Genomic DNA, 16,958 nt, shown 5'->3' with positions numbered 1-16,958 from the left:
AGGTACAGATAGTGATAAGGTAATGGTCTTAAATTAATAGAGGGAAATTCAGATTAGATGCTAGGAGGAAATTTTTCACTCAGAGGGTAGTGAGGCATTGAAACAGGGTCCCCAGAGACACTGTGGATGCCCCATCCCTAGAAGCATTCAAGGCCAGGTTGGATGGTGTATTGCTGTGGATAGGGTCAGCACAAAGGTCACAGACACCAAGTTAAAAACCTGTGTTTATCTTAACTTTAAAGCAATGAGAAAATAAGTGAAATGATACAGCAAGAATAAAACAGAACCAGGCAATGCACCTAACATTACTGCACAAGGATAGCGACAGTGATTAAGAAAAATGTATCATCAATTGCCCTAATACTTTAACATCATCCAGAGCTGCAGTCACTGGGGAGCCCCAAATACAGTGAGGATTTGGAGAGCCTTTCCCAGCAATTGGGAGATCCTATGCAGTACATCCACTCATATGTGAAGTCTCCAACTTCACTAAAAGAGAGACCGTCTTTTATACTGGTGAATAAACAAGTTTATGTGACTATTAGGCGGAAATATCTGGTTTCATTCTCCCTCAAGCCTGGTCAGAGTTCAAGTTCAAGGAGGAACCAAGGAAGTTTGTGTACTAGTAGGCCTTGACAGTATGCTTGTAAACAAGGAAAGATTAATACATTCTCATATCCTTTTATCTAAGCTACATCTTTTGTTAATGAGATGTCTCGTCATGCATTTTTCACTAATGATTCAATACTGATGATATATAATGCTGTGTTGTGAGATTCATCAAGAGGTCATCTTTGGTTCAAGGCCTACTGGTCATGCCTGAGTACTTCAGATGATACACTGATCTGGTGGATGGCAATACTGCCAATGGCAGTGATTGAAACTGTGTGATCCTTAAGTTCACTTCCAGCCAAAGCTGCTCTATGATCCTGTAATTCTATGATTCTGTCATATTTGTGATTCTACAGTTCTCTGTTGGTGGTAACTCAGGTTTCTTCACAAGTTGAGAATGTAGTTAAACAAGAAATAAATGTATTTCTTAAGCAAAAAAAAAAAGAATCTTTTCCACTCTCTGAACAACATCAGAGTCTCTTTTGTGCATTTATTTTAATTCAAAGTTCTCTTGATAGCAAACAAGAATGAGGAATGCCTGGATTCAGTCCTTAATAAGAAAACCTAGATGCTTTGTCATGCTATTATTTAGGAGATTTCAGTTCGGCAGAAACATTTGTAATTTTGGTTATTGGACATCCTTGTTCATTTGCTGTATGAATAATTTTCCTTAGATGGCTATTAGAATAAAACACATCCAATGTCTGTTATACTTCCTGTTTCAATGACCACTGGAAGATGAAACATATGCATGGAATCAATAAAGGTATTGCAATTAGAGCGCTATCCACCTACAGCTGTAATCACTGCTAATACAATGCTGTTTTCTGCCACACTTCTGCACCATACTCAGTGCACAGTATGGTGACCGCACTAAGTAGGAGACCCAAGTGTTCAATATTGCTTCTTGCTATCTGAAAATGAGGATATTTGCATATTTTTACCAAAAGGAACATACTTGAACACCTAGCTCAACATAATGGAAGAAGGTGATAGGATGTACTTTTGCCCCAGGAGCCTGCCAGTCTTTTGGATCTGCTGAGATCCAGATGAGAGCAAGGAAGGATGGTCACTTTGCCATTGCAGTTTTTAGTCTATGAATTGGATAGCAGCACTTCATATCAATGAAAGTACCCATGAAATCTGGTTTAATAGCAACTTTGACGTTTGTGTCAGATTGTCTTCCCTCCTCTGGAAATACCACAGGGATGATGAATATTTAAAGAACCCTTAAGCAATGCCAAAGGAATTCTTTTGGAAAAGATTTTAAATAAATATAAAGCCTGATTTTGAATGAAATCACTGGGGAAAATGTAGAAAAAATATTTGCAAAGAAAATAAAAACTTAAATTAAAAAAATACCACAGAGTTTGCATATCAGTGACATTCTCCTTTTCATATTTTAAGGTATTTGGCCAAATATTTGGAAAAGCAAATAACAGATATTCATATAGTTCTGATTATGAACAAATTCCTTGTCACTGAGATATGTGCTTCTCACAAGGTATCATCTGTTATTAAACTCTTCTGGGGAATGAATATAGAAAGCTTACACAAATAAGAGTCTTTGAACGTAACTTCCGCAGTGTTCTGTGTTTCATAAGAGCTTAAACCGTGATGTGTGGCTCTTTGAAGTAAAAAGAAGACCCACCAATCAAAGGTGGAATGTTATTCAGTGTGGCAGGGAGGAGATGGGAAGGAAGTTCTGTAAGTGTAACACCATCTCTTTCAAGGCTTTGTTACAGGGCTACTTGGAAAGTACAGGGTGAGAGCAATAAAACGTTACTCATCCTTTTAGAAAACAGCAGAGCAGTAAATTTCAAAATGGATTTATGCATTTTCCATAGCAGATATAATGATAGTGGCAGTAGGACAAAGCAGTTAATTGTTCTGTGGACCTTCTCTCTGTCACAACTTTAACAAATTCTAATTCACTTCAGTGATTTTATTCCAGTTTATTTCCAAATTGTAATAACATATTTTTGGTTGTGATTTGTTCGGTTGAATAGTAGTTCCACAGTCACTTGTATCTACTTCTCCTCCAGTGATTATTTAATGTCATTGGTTTTATGCATTAGAAGTGTTTGCTGAAAGTCCATTCAGATTGCTCATGTGCAATTAATATAGTGGACGTGAAAGTCTAGAGCAAAATCGTGGGGTATGTATGACTCACAACCTGCAGATTGAGCCCTGACGAGGCAGCTGAAGCACGGAGGGGGTGTGGGTCAGGAGGCCAAAATGCAGCCTGCAGGGTTATGGTGTTGTGTGACTCAATGGAGGAAACCAGCTGTTGGCCTGGGGCTCAGAAAAGGCACTGGCAGGGCTGGCGGGGCTGGGGGCTCCTGTTGTGCTCTGCCAGATGAGGGATGGAGGCACCACAGCACAGCAGCGTGGGCTGGCTGCCACTTGAGTGTGTCTGCACAGTGCTGCTTATTCTTGTCCAAATGGAAGTGAAATGCACTAACATGTGAAAAGACAATGATGCCCCTTGGCTGTTCTGTTGTTTGTGGTTCACACACACATGCAACGTATCTCTGGGCCATTATTTATGGTGTTCATTAAACATGGAACAACCACCTCATTTCCTTGTCTTTTAAAGACAATTAAGCCAATTGTTCCTCACAAACACCTGCCTCTGGCCCTCACTCTACATCAGTTTGGTTTTTTTTTTTAACAATCTCCCTGGCTTCTGCTAGGACTTGCATTGCTCCTGTACTGCCAGTCTGGTTTCATTCCTAGTGCCATCCAAAATCTACTCTTCTGGACCAGACCCCTCAGAGCACCTGTAATATATCAGCAGTGGGACCATCCAGGAAGGGCCATGTGTGCTTCCTGCCATCAGAGCTCTGCTTTGCTGTGGTCTAATCCTGGAAATGGCTGTTGGGTCTGTTCTGAACTTTTTAATGAATGTTCTCCCTGCTGCAAAATTACTGAGCCATCTAAATGACACAGTCCTCCAGGAAAGCAGACTATCAGAACGAGTACATGTTCCACATTTTTCTTAGGACAGATGTTTTTACCTAACTTTAATTGGACTTCAGCATTAGACAACAGCTGTTACTACCCCTGTAACCTGCTAGAAGCAGTGTCAGATGCTGCTATCCAGGGAAAAAGATAAGCACGTAGCAAGAGTGATACTTGCCCAGAACACTCATCACATGTCCAGTGATTTGCATTTTGACGATGTTTTGATGACACAAGCTTTTATATTTATAAGTTATCAATAAATATTTTCCAGGAATTCATCAAATCAAGCAGTTTCACAGATTAAAAATATTATTTAGTTTGTTTTGAGCTGGTTTCTTTTCATTTTTGTTTCTCTTTATTTATATATTGGAAAACACCATGAACAACTTGTTCATCTTTCCCATGCTACTCTCATCTACATGGACTTCTGTCATATACTCACTCAGTTATGTCCTCCCATAGTCAGAGACACCTTCTGTAATTATTTGTTTCTAACATTAAAACTGCTTTTGATCTTCTTTGCTATTCTTCTCCTTACCTTTTCCAATCCTGCTGTACTGTTCCTAAAATGAGGACACCAGGGCCACCACTGTTCCCTTTTGCACTTATTTAGTTTACTTTTTCTGTTTCTCTCCCAATACTGTTTATTTTCAGATTATTACTGGGCCAACATTTTCAGTTGCTCTGTGTGTACAGTTTTTGTCAGCAAAAAACCTTTATCTCTTCATTATTCACCCCTCTTCTCAGATCACTGATAAACGTGTTGAATAGTGCAGATTCCTGCAGAATTCCATTGGCAGTTTCAGTTCGCTTGTAGAGATCAATAATTTATTCCTGATATCCTATCTTTCAGTCAGTCATTTCCCTCTTATGCCATGGCATCCTAGTTCCTTTAAGACTGAGGAATACTCTCTGTGAACAAGGTAGATCATAAGGAGAGAGGTCATCAACTCATGGTTTCCTCCAGTGAACACCAGCAGGTTTGAGCTATGACTTCCCTTTACTTTTCCCCAGTACATTATTTCTATTCATGTTCCCAGCATTCTGGTTTTGAGGCCAGACTCCTCTTTATCTCCTCCCAACAATAGATTTACTGTCAGCATATCTCTGGTTATTGCAGGGCACTTCTCACATTGACATTCTCCCTGTCCAGTTCCTGCACTGTAGTCCCAAATAAGATTTCAGAACATGGCTCCCAGGTGGAGCGCATGGTTCATCCACCTTGAGTTCCTCTACAGCTCTGGGGTGAACACCATTCAGTCCTATCAACTTGTTCTGCTCGTTGTGAGGATTTGGCCTACAGCTTCTTCCTCTACTCTGGTCTGAGACAGATACTTCAGCATGTCCCTTTCTCCATTCTGTGGGAGCCTCAAGCTTCACCACAGTGAAAACACCTGGAAAATACTTAGGTCTTTTTCTGGCTGTGGGATATACAGCCTCAGTTCTACAAAGCATGTGCCCAAATCCCATAGCTTGAACACTGAATGGTGTTAAGCACTTAAATTACCTGCAGAGTTTGTAGCTTTAGCTAACAAGATACAAGTAGCTGGAATTTGGTTTTTATTTTCTTTTTCTGTATTTTTCTTCTCATTTAGCTTGTGGTTCATAATGCAGACTCTTATGCACAGCATGCTGTAGTAGTGCAGTAGTGATCTACTTCTAGGTGTTGGGTCTGGGAGTTGCTGGTCATTCCTGGAGTTGAAATCTGGAAGTAGCAGTTCTTCAGCAAGACACTAAGGGGCAGTCCCAGACCAAAATAAGTTTTCCTCATCGGTTTGTACACAAACTATAAGAAAACTTTATTTACCTCTTTTTTAAAATATATGTATGTTGACTTTATATCAAAAATACCCAGAAATATTGAATCAGTCTGGTCTCAATGCATTACTGATAAGGAAGGAGAGTTTATTTGCCTTTTATCCCAAAACTGGTCTGCTTGATATCACAGCTTACAGACAGCAGGGAGTACGGAAAAGCTGCAGAAGCTCCAATTCTGTGGCCACCCACACATCATGACATGGCCAAGCATACTGTGCAGTTACATGGACTGGGTCTTAACTGCTTGGAGGAGCTCACTGTCACCAAAGCTTGTTCCTAAATTTAATAGTTGCTGAATGTTTAGTCTGAGACTAGAGAAGTGTGCAAAGGGACTCTTGAGGTCCGTTCCAACCCCTGCGATTCTGTGACTATGTGATTTCTTGAGATTACGAAGCAATGAAAGCATACGGAGGACATTGTTCAAGGTCTGCATGTATCCTACATGTTTCTGAGTGCTCAATAGGGGAGAATATCAGCTGTGCTGTTGAAATCATTATGAAGTAGAAAATGTATTATTGCACCTTGGGCCCTTCCAAGGCATCTTCGTTAACTAATACATCTCCATCAGCTTTTCTGTTTCACATTAACAGCTACTGGCAAACTCTTCTTGTTCCCATGTGCCCATACATGTGTCAGACCTGAGGTGCCCTTCAGGTAGGGGCAGTTTAGGAGAACCACACACACTGGAGAATGTGAAGTGGACAGGAATTTTCCTAGTCATCTACTACAACCTGCTGGGTGACATGGCCACTGTCCTGTGACACAGCCAGCATGCACCTGCACCACACCCTGTAAGGAGAGCTACCAATGGTTATGCAGCACAAGCTGTACCTATCTGCGAAAAACTTGTGGAAGGAAGTGGATGTTTAAGTGAATTAGGGCAAAGGCTGCTGGATGTTGATACAAGTATGAACGAGTTGGACAGAAATAGCATGTCTCAGGAGGGTGGGCTCCTCTTATGCATCAGTGGATTTATCACAAGGGGTATTGCTATCTTGGTTTTGCTCAGAAGGTGACATATCGTAACTTGACTTAGCATAGACAGCTGGAGCAGTGTGCATGTTCTCTGGTTACAGAAGGGAGAGCTGTGCTCTAGCCTTTGAACTGGATGCCCTGCCGCTGTATGAAATAGAGCTGGCTCTGTCTGTGTGGCATTTTACACTATTTTGATATTCCTCAGTGTAGACCAGTGGTATTAAAGTAATAAATGGCTTGGCTGATAAATGACATAGTAGATACATATGTTTCAGAGGCCTGAGTGGAAGAAAATATTGTATGACCAGAATATGACTTCATAATTTCAGTTCAGGGTTAGTTAAGGCTTTCTAGGCAGTTTTCTAGGTAACAATAAATTCCTGTACAATCAAACGTTACTTTCACAGTGTAGTAATGGGTTATTGCTCACAGAGAAAAATGTGGTTCATTTGTTAGAATGAAGAGAAGGGAGTAGTGGGTGGTGATGCAACTCTGCATCTCATATGCAACACTTCAATTCCTGTCCCAAATGAGAAGCATAAGAGAAATGACCACTATGGGAACAAGCAGAGTTCAGTGGGCTAGACATTTCAAATAAAAAGTCATCAGTGCATTTGGAAAAGATATATACAGTCTTGTTTAGCATGGGACTCAGAAAAGAATGAGATCAGGGTAAACTTGAGTTGGGCAGTCCTTGAAGTGTAACCTCTCAGAAAAGATCTGTACAGAGTAAACCACCAAATTTAGGTGATAAAAGCTATTATCAAGATCATAGAATCCTTAGAGTAGGAGTAGACCCTTAAAGGTCATCTAGACAAACACCCCTGCAGTGAATAGGGACAACCACAGCTAGATCAGGTTGCCCAGAGCCTGGTCCAGCCTGGCCTTGAGTATCTCCAGAGACAGGGTGTCCACCGCATCTCCAGCTTTTGGTATTCTGCTATCTAACATGTGGAATCAAACTCTATAACCATAAAGTAGTTATATAGCAGGTATGATTTATTCAGTGCTGCGCAGACACTGGGTGCAAGTGAGAGAGATCCTCCTAGCTTGCACACCGTCTGGAGAAATCCTGCTACAGATATAGCCTAAACTAATACATAATCAATAGTTTTCCCAGAATTCAGATACTTATTACACCCCTGAGAGTTCATTAGCATGCAGACCCTCCCCTCTTGTGCATACGTAGTGGGTCTTGGGATGAAGATTTTTCGTCTTCCTTGTGAAGGCTTCTGACCGTTTTCGCTGTAAACTTCTGAGCCTTCGGGGGGGCATCCCCCCAAACCGCTTTCTTCTTGCTCTGTGGACATCTAATCACCTCCCTGCCAAATGTCCTCGGGCTGTTCTCAAACCCTTATCTTTATGGCCTTCATCCCCCTCACTATCCCAGTCACAGTGTCTGCCATCCCTTATTTTCTAACAACCTCTACATTCTTGCTTCTATAAACTATCTCTAACTATTCCCCTTCACCCCCCTTATTCTCAGTCACTGTGAAGCCTTTTTGCCTTTTTTGCCTTTTTACTTTCACTTATGGGGCCCGTCTCACCTTCCACTATCTGTGTTCACATCTTGGAGATGTGAACCAGACTTGTTGGAAAGAGACTTATGCCTGATGTAATGAGATAAATCAGTCAACCAGCCAGATACAGAAACAGAACACAAATGAAAATGCTAGCAATGCTAAAAACGTAAAAATGCTCAATATAACATAACATGAAATGCTGGTTCAAATGTAAGTCTCTTGTAAACTCTTTAATCTATATAAATAAGCTCTTTATTCTAATCTTGGCTAGTTAATCTAGTGTAAGCTTTTTACTGTCCAGTTTATCCGTCCCTCTGAGTCTTGCAGAGTTGCCTGTTGTTTCCAGTCACACCTTTTGCCACTTTGGGGTACAACACTGATGCAGAACACATGCATCTCAAAAGTGGTGTGAATCTGGGAAAAATAAATATCACGGGATGTGGGTGGGAGGCTGACTTGTCTTTCCCAGCACAATAATTACTTGTGAGAAAATATCCCCCACATGTGTTCCGGCAAATGTTGAAAACCAGATGCCCTAAGTATGAGATTCTCCCACTGAAATTGAACAGTATTTTATTGCAGCTTAGTCTCTCACTTTGTAGGTTGCTCTGGCTTAAAAGCATCCTCTATTATGCTGCTTCAAGAAGAGACCAAAAGGAAAATCACTGTGATCCAAGAAACCAAAACCTCTCCTTCTTGTCTGTGGAAGTGAAGGGCTGTTGACTTGTATCAATCATTCTTAAGGAGCAGAGAACAGCATTAAGATTCTCTGCCGGAAGTCTGAGCGCTTCATCCCTATGGAGAAGGGAAGGTGCAACCCCATAGAGACAATGTGTACCTCTAGCTTATTCTGACTAGAAGTGAAGGAATCACTCATAGATGGTTTGGTCTTTTCTCAGATTTACACAACAAGAAAAAGCCTTCACCTCTCTCAGCAGCCTCCAGTGAAATCAGATGGATTACTCATCCTGTAAGGCTCATGTGTATTAATGCTTAGCCAAAAATGACAGAATTCGGTCCTATATAGAATTTTTGACATGCCATGTGGAAAATCCGCTCTTCTGATTCTGACAGCCATTAATTTTGCAGTTTAGTCTTTAATATTGCAGCGTGCACATTAATATCACTTTATTCATTAGGAGAAGGGCACAGCTGGAGCAGTCTGCAAGGGGCCAGCATGTGACATATAGGATACACAAAAACATGGAACTAGATTAGCTAAGTCAGGGAACAGGCAAACAGGCTGCTTTCTGGTTTATTTTTGAGTCAGGCTGAGGGATGATGAGTATTTGAAGATAATTCATAATGTCAGTGAAGTCACTTCTTGGTAGTGGTGGCAGTACAAGAAGGGCTAGTGGCCATGTTCATAACTTGGGATGTCCAGACCAAATATTACATCTTCCCTAGGGAGGTAATGCAGCAGAACTGTAGGCTACCTAAGAACCTCTGAAAATTCTGTTCTTGAAGGTTTTTAAGATTTAGCGAGATAAATCCATGGCTAACTTCATCTGGTGACCATTCCACTTTGAGCAATAGGTGGGACGAGGCATGGGCAGTTTGGACACTAATGAAGAAGGTACCAATCTTTTCCATGTCTCCAGTCACTGCCATTCTGCTCCGTCAGCCATGTGTCTGCCCTGGCACCACTCCTGTGCTCACCCTAGTGCAAACCAGAGAGCAGGATAGGATCAGTGGGGAAGTGGTGGCTACTAATACATACTTGGTTCTTCATACAGAAATGCTCTTCTCTCAGGCCACAATGCCTTTAGTTATCTTCAGCGCCTATCAGATAGCATATCAAAAAATGATTATCAAGAGTTTTAGATGAAGAGTTCAAAACAGTGGATTGACAATCATGAACTTTGAGTAGCTTCTGAGATCTGCCCTCAGAGGAGCTGGGAGATCCCTGCTGTCACTGGAGCTACCAGCAGGATTTCAATAGCTGGAAAGGGAGTGGGATGGACAGAGCAAATGAAAGGACATCTTAATAAACAAGCTCAGTGCAGCTGCTCCTTCTGTAGATGTAATCCTCCAGCATGGGATAGAGAGTTCCTTACACAATTAGCTTTAGTGAAAGTAGCTATTGAAAGAGACAACACAGATTGTATCACTGTGTAAATTATTGAGTTGATGTTCTGGAGATAACAGTGAAAGACCTTCTTTCTTCTGTCCTGAGGTTGGCAGCTCTGAAAGACTATACGAGCTGCTTGAAAGTTGCACCTCCTGTAGACTCTGCTTAAATAATTAATTGCAATATTCATAAGCTAGAGGATGTTTAATACATAGAAAAACAAGAGGATTGTATACATATCTGTTGACTTCGCTATGTTTCTTTCTGCCTGTGGGTGAAGATGTTGAATAAATAACAACAACAAAAAGGTGTTTTACTATTTGTTTGAGTAATATTTCTGAACAGTAGTTGTTGTCATTATTGAATCACAGCCCTTCATGTCTGTAGATGCATAAGTAACAGTCTCTCTTGATATATTTTTTTCTTAGCATCTGCAATGGCACATGCGTGCACAACTGCAATGCAGCTGATACCACAAGTGTCCCTCATCACATACAGAAGGGGAATGGAGGGCACTCTTCCTCAGAACTCATCTGGTTTCAGGGGCTGGTAGATTCTTCTTGTCATCAGACAACATCCAGGCTTCCATTAGGACCTGTCCTCAAATTGATGTGTTTCCTCCTCCTAGCCCAGTGAGAATCACAATCACAGTGATAAGAAGTGAAGCACTACTGTGTGCATCCACAGAGACCTCTATCCAAACGAGCCTGCCTACTGCTTCAGAAGCAACACTTCATGTGCAGTCACCTCCCATACTGCTGGATTCAGCATTTTGTGTGGCATCCTTTCTCCCAGACCATGTCCTTACCCATCAGACAAGTCCTTGCTCAAGACCCCTCCCACTGTGGAGGCTTCTTGCAGCAGCACAGATGAGAGAGGCATCATGTCTGGGGAAGAGGAGACAGAGGTGTGGGCTGAGATCTGCTGGGCACTTAAAATTATGAGTGGCTGGAAGCTTTCAGAAACAACAGCGTAGCCCACCTACTTCTCTGTCCTCCAGGCTGGGATAAAAGAAAGAAGTAGCCACAGCTATGTTTCCTGTTGCTGTTTTTCCATGCAATTTTGTTTGATGAATATGCATATGCAACAGCTGGAAAACTTTCTGGAGAGAAACCAAACTCAAGCAAGAAGCTTTCTGTTCCATTTGACTATCATGAAAACTGTGGCCATTTTGGATTTCTAGTGATAAGAAGGCCTACTGTGATGAAGCTGCTCCTTCTTGCATTCCCTGCAGCAAGGCCAGGATGTCTCCAGGGTAGGAGCAGGGTAAGAACTCTTTGGGAAGATTACTTTTTAAAAGAGGTTGAACTGTACTGCATTTCCACAAGGATCCAAGTCAGAAACGGAAACACAGAGAGAATGTCTGTGTGGTGACAAGTTTAGTCAAGTGATGGGCATTTTGTGTCATCTGCTCAGAGGGCAGAGAGGAGCAAAAGCATCTCCTGCCTGGTATGAGATATGAGCATGAAGTAGCTGTGTGCTAAACCCAAGGTGCTCTCCTTAGAACCTCTGGAATTCAGTTCAACTGAGTTGACAGAAATTAACTCAGGTCCACAGATCTGAGCACATTGCAATTCTAGCTACATCTTTATCTGAAACTGGTTTCCTTGTTTCCTCCAGAGGACTTGAGTACCAGGGCATCAGGCCCAGTCAGCATAGGTTTACGAATGGTAGATTCTTTCTGACAAACCTGATTTCATTCTGTGTCAAAGCAACTCACTTAGTGGATGAGGGTAAGGCTGTCAATGTGGTCTACCTAGACTTCAGTAAGACCTTTGACACTGTCCCCCACAGCATTCTCGTGGGGAAGCTGGCTGCCCATGGTTTGGATGGGCATACGCTCTGCTGGCTGAAACACTGGCTGGATGGCTGTGCCCAAAGAGTTGTGGTCAATGGAGTTAAATCCGGTTGGCGGCCGGTCACGAGCGGTGTCCCCCAGGGCTCAGTACTGGGGCTGCTTCTGTTTAACATCTTTATTAATGATCTTGATAACGGGATTGAGTGCACCCTCAATAAGTTTGCAGATGACACCAAGTTGGGAGGGAGTGTTGATCCACCTGAGGGGAGAAGGGCACTACAGAGGGACCTGGATAGACTGAATCAATGGGCCAAGTTGATGCATTTCAGTACAGCCAAGTGTCAGGTCCTGCATTTTGGTCACAACAACCCCAGGCAATCCTACAGGCTTGGAGAGGAGTGGCTGGAAAGCTGCCTGATGGAAAGGGACCTTGGTGTACTGATGGACAGTCAGCTGAATATGAGCCAGCAGTGTGCCCAGGTGGCCAAGAAGGCCGATGGCATCCTGGCTTGTATCAGGAATGGTGTGGTGAGCAGGACTAGGGAAGTCATCCTGGCCCTGTACTCAGCAGTGGTGAGGCCCCACCTCGAGTACTGTGTTCAGTTTTGGGCACCTCAGTACAGAAAGGACATTCAGGTGCTGGAACAGGTCCAAAGAAGGGCAACAAGGCTTGTGAAGGCTTGGAGAATATGTCCTATGAGGAGAGACTGAAGGAACTGGGGCTGTTCAGTCTGGGGAAGAGGAGGCTGAGAGGAGACTTTACTGCTCTCTTCGAATATCTGAAAGGTGCTTACAGCGAGAGCGGGGTTGGTCTCTTCTCACTGGTGACAGGTGACAGGATAAGGGGAAATGGCCTCAAGTTATGCCAGGGTAAGTTTGGGCTGGATATCAGGAAACACTTCTTTACAGAAAGGGTTGTTAAGCACTGGAATAGGCTCCCCAGGGAGGTGGTTGAGTCATCATCCCTGATGTGTTTAAAAACCATTTGGATGTGTTGCTCAGTGACATGATTTAGCGATGGGTTCTTAGAGTTACGGTAGTATGGTTAGGTCATGGTTGGACTCGATGATCTTTAAGGTCTTTTATAACCTGAGTGATTCTACGATTTGATGATTCTGTGATTCTATGGCAAGAACTTTGTCTGACAAGAGCCAGCATTTTAGGTTTGTTGAGACACCTGACAATAAAGGGTTTGGTGCAAACTCAACTACAAGCCCACATTTGGTCCTGAAATATCCTTGAGGATGGGCTGCCAGTGCCCAGGCACTTTGGCTCTCTGCTGTAGAACTATGGAGAAATTAGGAAGGTGTTTTTGAAAACGGAATGTTATTTCATACAGACTTACATTTACTGTTTGTATTTTCTAGTTTTTACCTTCAGGTCCCTGGATATGCATTTTTGTAAGAGGTTAAATGATAAAAAAAAAATCTTGATTGTCCACACACAGCCCTGTGTGCTGCCTAGTGAATATTTAAGTGACCTATCTAGAGCAAGCACTTTTACAGCACACAGTAGGCAACTGCAGAGCGAAACAGAAGACCTGTCTGTGTGACAATTATACGTCTGTCCCTATATGTGTAATCCACCCTCTCAGCCTGATAAACAAAAGCTTGTGTGTGGGTTTTGAACAGAAGGTGGCCATCACCTTCTGACTGAGTGTTTATCTTCAAACACTTCACCACGCCTGTAAAGCAGGTAAGTCTTGGTCTTTGCATTGTAATATTGCTCATGACTCCAGTCTTACTTTGAGTTTCATTCTGCCTTTTTAAGCTCACTCCTGGGACTTAATCAGAACAATATTTCCCTTTTCCTTTCACCTTGTTTCTATTTTTCAGAGTTTATTTTTTTTTATGTCAGTTACTCACTAATGAATTACATTTGTCTCTTTTCAGTTTTAGTGGTGCTTCCCTTTCTTTTTTCTTACTGCATGCTTGATAAAACAAGCCCTATATCTTATGTTTGCTTATTTCAAGTATTTTACAGAGATGAAAGAAAAATCATCTCAAACCAGTACCAAATAAAGCAAAACCTGATGCCCATACCCTTGCACATTTTTATAATCAGTGACTTTTCTCCAACCACCATAGAAATGTCAGGGGCATCCTATATAACTGCATGTCTCCTTCAGCTGCTGTTTTCTAATTCTTAATGTCCATTCTAATTTCTTGTGGAAACTTCTGAATGAGCAGCGTGGTGCCTTCATGTTTGTATTTTCAGCTATGGGTGCAAGAGGTTTCTTTTTGTAGCAAGTGTATTTGCAGTAGAACACTCTCTTAAACAAGGGCTTTCCTTTCTCTGTGCCTTTTAGAGGTAAGTGCAAATGAATTCAGAATGATATTTTATTTTCATAGAATCAGAGAATGGCTTGGGTTGGAAGTGACTTCAATTTCATCTTCGTTTGCCAGCTGTAGGGGGCCTGCTTTGCAGGGGGCTGGACTCAATGATCTCTAGAGGTCCCTTCCAACCCCTACAGTTATTGTGATTCTGTGATCTAGTTCCAGTTTTATTGTTATTTTTTAATAACATAGCCTTTTCACATGCACAAGGCAGGACAGATCAGCAGAAGACTCATTTTCTCTGTGCTGGTAACAATGCCAATCCCCAACTAGCTCTCATCCCTTCTCCATGTCAGGACTTTGGCTCCTCTGCCACATTTCTGACTCTGGGTTTATGCTCCACAGCTCTCCTGCTCCTGCCATGTCCACTCCGCTGGAGGATGCCATGAACACCTTCATCAGGATTTTTCATCACTACTCTGGCAAAGAAGGTGACAGATACAAACTGAGCAAAAGAGAGCTCAAGGAACTCCTCACCAGGGAGCTCACTGACTTCCTTTCTGTAAGATGCAGCTCCTCAGTCTCTGAGTTTCTGTTTCTCAGGTGGGATAAGCATCTATCAAAGTGTTCAGGAACAGCATCTCCTTACACTGTGCACATCCTGCCACAGCCTCTCAGATGACAGTTGTCTTTGCAGAGATGGAGAGAGGAAGATGAGATCAGATATCCCATTTGAAAAGTGGAAAGTTGAAAAGGCAGAATATGTCCTTCAAAGAATCAGTTCCAGCAACTAGCTCTCAGCAGACAAGAAAGCAGTTTACATACCATGGTCATGTAATGTGGGATCCAAGGTCTGTCATATTCCTAGGGGCTTATAACTGCATCACAGACAGCTGTTACACAGGTTTGTGGGAAACTGCAAGCAATACAGCTGCTTGTCTGCCCTGCAGAGAGATTCTAAGAAAACTTCCCAGTGATCAGCCTTTCATGTGAATTTCTTTACACATTTGTTATGTTCTTCATTATGCAGCACTGCTGCTTTATGGAATGATAATTTGATTCATAATTGTTTTTTTCTGTAGCCTCTGAATTGTAAGCATTGTTCTGAGACCCATTACCGTCAGCAGGATTTTTTTATACCTTTATACCTCCATTTCCTTGAATAGGATTTTCTTTTAATCTTAGCTACTGATTTACTATTATGAGATTGGCTGCCATTACTTTCACTGAGCAGGATGTGCTCTTTGTTAAGTAGAAACCTTCTGAGTGCCATCAGTGGAGGTATAATACAACCACTTACGAATAACATATTTTTTAAGAATGATGTAGAGAAATATGCATTGCAGATCAGACTTGTCAAAGTGAATTGCAGCTCCTCAAATCTGTTTGATCCATTTCTGTACCCATTTAGTACCTGTATTTCTCCAGTTTCTGTTACTGTGCATCTCTGGGACTCCAGATCTGTGTTTTTAATGTTACGCCTCATGGTATGTTAGTATCCAGATGCATAATTCCCTCACTCTTTTATTTCATAGCACCTGGGCTGTGACGTACCATCTGGTATGCTATAATTATGCACTCAAGATCTACACAGCTAAGTCACTTTTTTTTTTTTTCTTTTCAGGGCCAAAACGATCCTCATCTTTTTGATAAGATTATGAACGATCTGGATTCCAATAAAGACAATGAAGTGGATTTTAATGAATTTATGACTCTGGTTGCAACTCTGACTGTGGCTTGTAACGATTTCTTTGAAGAACAGCTTCAAGAAGAAGGATTTTAATGATGCTGGATAAAATCAGTCTTCTGGTCACAAATGCAATGAACCATGACTAGTTAGGTAATGGTCATCAGCATTTTGTGAACACAAACCATCATCACTCCAATTACTACTGCTGCAAAACTCTTGTGGACCAGATTAGCAGCTGGTGTAAGCTGGACCAAAGGCAGCTTACACTACCTGAAGTCTGGCTGTTAGTATTTTCAGCCTTTGCACTGCTGTAATACACCTTCGTCAGTTCCCCATTCCAGCTCTGGGGTGGCAGATTGTTTGGCAGGAGTTAAGATTTCTATTTCATAACTGTCGGTGGGATATAAAAGGAACATTAATGTTACTTACATAGCTTCTGAACTGGAAAATCTGAATGAATTGTAAAACTTGCAATTGAGTTTTCAGTCATTCTGTAACAGGCATCTTTCTCCAGGTCACGAAATTTGTTTGTTTCTTAACCACTTCTACTCATTCTAACCCAATCATTGGACACTGCTCTGTACTCCCTGCTCTCCTGTATTTCAGACATGGCCACCCAAGCAGGGTGGCACAGTGTGCCATGGTTATGGGTTTGTTTTCCCCACCTCCCCAGCTTCCATTCCACTGTGTGCGCATTACTGCACCTCAGCAGTCCAGCTCTTCATTCAGCACAAATTAATTTATTCATATGATAAATTATTCAAATGTATAGGGGATTTAGTCAGTGAGCTGCTCTAAATGTTGATGGAAGAGCCAGGTCTTCAGGGGAAAGGTAAATGCCTTCACTATTCTAGCACCCATAAGAGAAGGGTTTTGGAGGACCACTTGTAAAGGATGTCATGATGAGATCCCAGGGTACAACTTCATCATGTGAGTCATCTGATGGAACAATGATTTCATCCCATGCAGATCCAAATCCCTGCATAAATGTGGCACGGAAGGAGGCAGTGGGACCCTCTGGCCAGGCATGGAGAGAGAAGGACAATACATTTCAATGCTAATCTATGCATGGACTAAAATACATCTATGTCTAAACTTCTGCTTAAACATGCTTACAAATGTCTGCAGTCCTCAGTGGCAAGTTGTCATGCTTTTGCTTTGCATGGAGAGCTTTCTTTGTTCTTGTTTTGTTATTAGTTCAAACTGTAATAAAAGGTGTTTGAGTTAA

At 41.9% G+C, this 16,958-nt stretch overlaps 1 protein-coding gene across 5 annotated transcripts in view; it reads left to right on the top strand.

Annotated features, from left to right (window-relative positions):
* The window catches only part of S100Z (S100 calcium binding protein Z), a 31,983-nt gene extending 15,025 nt beyond the window's left edge, over positions 1–16,958 (top strand). For 3 of the 5 annotated variants that reach the window (XM_085213699.1, XM_085213697.1, XM_010725538.4), the window contains 2 exons: positions 14,446–14,602; positions 15,665–16,958. In XM_085213699.1, coding sequence (XP_085069825.1) covers positions 14,446–14,602; positions 15,665–15,823 — 316 coding nt within the window. In that variant the 3' untranslated portion in view covers positions 15,824–16,958. Of the gene's footprint in view, positions 1–10,394; positions 14,603–15,664 lie in introns of all 5 variants that reach the window. The other 2 variants (XM_031557261.2, XR_014880541.1) reach the window with 2 other exon arrangements.

Source organism: Meleagris gallopavo, chromosome Z (genome assembly GCF_905368555.1).
Source record: "Meleagris gallopavo chromosome Z, MGAL_WU_HG_1.1, whole genome shotgun sequence".
Taxonomy (NCBI): Eukaryota; Metazoa; Chordata; class Aves; order Galliformes; family Phasianidae; genus Meleagris; species Meleagris gallopavo.
This window is presented reverse-complemented; position numbering and strand designations above follow the sequence as displayed.